Source organism: Lactuca serriola, chromosome 4 (assembly GCF_051521515.1).
Source record: "Lactuca serriola cultivar US96UC23 chromosome 4, Lser_US96UC23_V15, whole genome shotgun sequence".
Lineage (NCBI taxonomy): Eukaryota > Viridiplantae > Streptophyta > Magnoliopsida > Asterales > Asteraceae > Lactuca > Lactuca serriola.
The window spans coordinates 43,072,463-43,076,753 of NC_136411.1; the positions used below are offsets into that span (position 1 = coordinate 43,072,463).

Consider the following 4,291-nt stretch of genomic DNA (forward strand, 5'->3'; position numbering starts at 1 on the left):
GAAAATAGGGACGAACCTATCATACCTATTGAGGAACCCGATCTGATTCCCGAACAATCGGAGGAAGGAAACAATAGTCGCGCTGTGAGTCAAGTTAGGACTCAATGAGAACGAAGGAACGACCCGGAAAGGGGATACAACAAGGATGGGCGAATGTACAAGAATTTCTTGGGCGCCAAGCCGCCAAGTCTTTCTGGGAGCCTAAAGTCTGTTGAGATTATGGATTGGATCTCTGAAATTTAACATCTAACATACCTTCCGGCGAAGAAGAGCAGGTACTCTGTCATACTTTTGATCCAGTATAAATTCAAATAACAATTTGTCAAAAGCATATTTGTGAGGAACATACCCTTTGTTTAAAAATAGTCGAACAAGTTGATACCCTTCTGTGACATTTTTGTCCAAACAAAAGGCTTGGATCAAGCAACTGGCAGTATCAAGATCTGCAACAATGCCAGATTGCATCATTTCACCATATAATTCCCATACAAGATTCGTATACCCTTCTTGAATGGAAGAAAGTAAAAGACAGTTCCATGTTTCTAATGAAGGGCAAACTCCAGCTTTCTTCATTTCATCGAACACTTGGAGCGCATCCTCAATCATTTTACTTTCACACAAACACCTTATATATGATTCAAGATCAACCGACTCCGGGACAAATTGAGTAAAATCGAGAAAACTCTTTTCGTTGATTTGGACCATGTAAAATAAGGAAAATGGGGCTACAGTGGAATAGAAGATGCAAGAGAGAGAGAGAGAGAGAGAGAGAGAGAGGGAGAGAGAGAGAGGTGGGACCCTTTAATATTAAATAATTATATTTTTTTCTTTTTAAAAAAAATAAGTTAAAACTTCATAAATGGTCCCTGTGGAAGTGAAATGACAGAATTGCCCTTCACTTAACGGCCAAAAGCTAACGGAGTTAGCGAAAAAGACCAAACGTTAAAAGTTTTGAAACCACAGGGACGATCCATGAGGTTTTTGTAAATTAGGGACCGAACTTCAGATTTTCGAAAACCACAGGGACCATTTTTGAAGTTTTGTCTAATTTTTATTTTAAAAAAAGGGGATATATTTTTTAGGTGCAAAAATGGTCATTTATATGTGAAAAGACAAATATACCCTCATATGAGATGCACATGAGGGGGTTAACAACAATAATTTAACGGAAGTTAAGTGGAGGGACCATTTCTACATACAAACTAGGTCAAAAGGACCTTGAATAAAAAAAAAATTAAGATTTGAACTGAACCCCAAAAAAATACATACCACAAAGACACCATTTTTGCAATTTTGTCTTTTGTCAAAAGAAAAACTTCAATGCATAACATATTTTTTAAGTAGAATAACGATGACATTCGTTGACTCCATCGGAGACTCGAAGGTCTAGAGAACTGGAGACAACTCAAAGAACGAGTAAAACTACTCAAAATCGTACCCCGGCTCCAATGGAATCAACTAATCCTGTGCTTTTCTTCATCGTCTGCTTCCTTCTCAATCTCAATTTGGCATTCTCCGATCCTTCAAATGTACCTATCGGAATCCACCCTCTAGGTTATCTGCGCGTGCGCGTGTTCTTTCTATATAAATGTTTTGCTGATTTCTAGGTTAATTTTGACTCTTTGTTTGACAGATGAGAAGTACTTTGCTTCGGAGGTCATCAAATGCAAAGATGGATCCAATTCTTTCACTAGAGATCGTATCAACGACGAATTTTGCGACTGCGTTGATGGTACCGATGAACCAGGTATTGTTAAAACTTCAAACCCTAATTAACCCTTCCGTCCACCACAAAAACATACACTTGGACATTAATCGTTGATCAAGTTTTTTTCCACCCAAATTGATCTCAAATTCAATGATTCCGAGAATACATTGATGATTACGCTAACTTCACAACAATTGACCCACATACAATACTGCTGAAATCATATTTTAATAGTGTTTGGTAAAGGTAGTGGTGATTGGTGAATTGGGGTTTCGCTTTTATGTGCACCTAATCTTCTGGTTTTGAACTTCTGATTATGATGATGACGAAAACTGTGACGTAAAGAATCTTGAAGCTAGAATCAATTCTAATTCCAAAGCTCTTATGATCTGCAGGAACATCAGCTTGCCCTGCTGCCAAATTCTATTGCAGGAATTCAGGAAGCACTCCTAAATTTTTATTCTCTTCTCGTGTAAACGACCAAATTTGTGGTATGTTCATTGGTTTATTTACCTATTTTCACTTTTCTTTCAAACATCTTCATTTTACAAGAACTTTTTATATCTTTTATTACCAGACTGTTGTGATGGAAGCGATGAATATGATAGCAGCATCATCTGTCCTAATACATGTATCATGGGTGGACATTCCGAATACAAGACCATAAATTACAATTCCAGAATCAATAAATTTGGTTCTCATTCTCCTCACACTAAACAGAAAAAAGTTAGCCAAATCGGTGAAGACACAATCCAAAAACTCCAAGGTAACACAACATAAACACAAACACTTTCCATTTTTGCTCATTAAGCATTACTAAAATTAGTAACTTTGATCATTACATGGCCCATTAGTTTCTTTATTTAGTAATGAGATCCTTTAAATGATTGCAGGTATGAAGGCGATGATAATAGTCCAAGTGATTCTCATCGGTTTTCTAGTCTTCCTTTGTCTGTGTCGTCAACGTGCCAAATCTAGAAGGAGAAATTCTCGTTAATCAACTTATTACTTCACTTATTTGATTTTTTTTTGTAAGTTGTAAGTTGTAACATCTCATTTGATTTTTATATTTATAAACCTTAAAAAGTAAAGTATATACACAGTTAAGCATTCACTCCATATTTCTTGAATTCAAAATTGATAAAAGAACATCTTGAGCACGTGGAGTAGCATTGGCTCTACACAGTGGACAATTCCCATGAGAGAAAAGCCACATGTCAATACACGTCACGTGAAAAACATGTGCACATTCCGGCATAATTCTAACTTCATCGTTTTCTTCAAACTCACCCAAACAAACCGCACATGTTCCTTCCTTAAAATCTTTCGAGTATTTATGAACGGTTAACAAGATCGATGAGGCACTTGAGGTTGAGGTGCTGGTTGTTGGGAACGATGATGAGCTGGCACTTGAGTCAATGTCAACTCTGAGCCTTGGACGGCGGTTCATTTCTGGTGGTCTAGGTGGTGAGGTGGTGGCGGGTTCATCGGTGTTATTATGGCGGCAAGTGACAAATAAGCAGTGGAGAAAAGCTACTAAAATTGCACCTGATATGACACCGAGGATTCCCATAAAGAGGGGTGAATCACCCATGGAAATATGGTGATTGGGATTTGGTTAATTTTGAAGTTAAATTGTTTACATGTAATATTTATGGTGGAGGAGTTTCGTTTGACGTTGATGCCACGGTGTATATGCAAGATTAAGATCGTAAATTTGGAAGCAAATTAACCAAAGAGTTGATTTATCTTATCTTATCTTATTTATAATATAATTAGATATTATTTGTGAAGACAAAGACAAAATAATAGTAGCATTGAAACGAGTTGCTCTCTTCGCGGCGGCACGGCGTTATTTCCTAATTAGGAGATATTTATAACTTTTATGGTGATTTGGTTCAGCCATCCTAAATACGTAATATATTTTAAATTAAAATATTAAATATTTTATTTTTTGGTTATTTATGTTTAAGTAAATATTTACACCCCGTTTCCGAGTTCAACTTAACGAGAGAAAGGAAAGGAAATAGATGAAAATGAGAAGAAAATAAAAGAGGAAATTAATGGAAATGAGAAGAAAATAAAAGAGATTCGTGTTCCCGAGTTTCACTAAAGGAGGGAAGTTGAAGGAAGTGGAGGGAAATGAGATGATCACTTTCCCTCCTAACTTTTTTTCCGATTTGTGAGGATTTGGAAAGAAAAAACAAAATGATTCATTTTCCTTCCACTTCTCTCCAACCCGGGAACACGAAAGAAAATTTTGTTTTTCTTTCCTTTTATTTTCTCTCGTGACTTTCTTTTCTTTTCTTTATCATATGAAATTCTAGTATCTTGTATGCATGTATTGTGTATATGTCTCTCGAATGTTATATTTTGTGATCGTCTGTGATTTATTATTGTGTTTCAGCTACGTTTGGTAAGTAGAACAAAATGTGACAAAATAGAACAAGGCTTTTTGAGTTGGTGTGTGGCATTACTAGCACACGGAAAAGATGGACTGTTGAGCAAATCCAATAGGATTATTTATTCAAATTTAGTCCCATTAGAAAATATGGAACAAAATGGGATAAATTTTTATTGGAC

At 36.1% G+C, this 4,291-nt stretch overlaps 2 protein-coding genes across 2 annotated transcripts; one reads left to right on the forward strand and one right to left on the reverse strand.

Moving 5' to 3' along the window:
* The first annotated feature begins 1,347 nt into the window (after positions 1–1,347).
* LOC145101412 (kinase C substrate, heavy chain-like protein) lies at positions 1,348–2,827 on the forward strand. The gene is made up of 5 exons (XM_079038604.1): positions 1,348–1,554; positions 1,634–1,747; positions 2,104–2,199; positions 2,286–2,474; positions 2,602–2,827. Exons 1-5 carry the CDS (start codon positions 1,449–1,451, stop codon positions 2,703–2,705), a joined length of 609 nt encoding a protein of 202 aa, XP_078894730.1. The 5' UTR covers positions 1,348–1,448; the 3' UTR covers positions 2,706–2,827.
* Positions 2,820–3,302, reverse strand: LOC145098300 (uncharacterized). The gene has a single exon (XM_079035939.1). The coding sequence runs from the start codon at positions 3,300–3,302 to the stop codon at positions 2,820–2,822; it is 483 nt and encodes a 160-aa protein (XP_078892065.1).
* Positions 3,303–4,291: the final 989 nt, after the last annotated feature.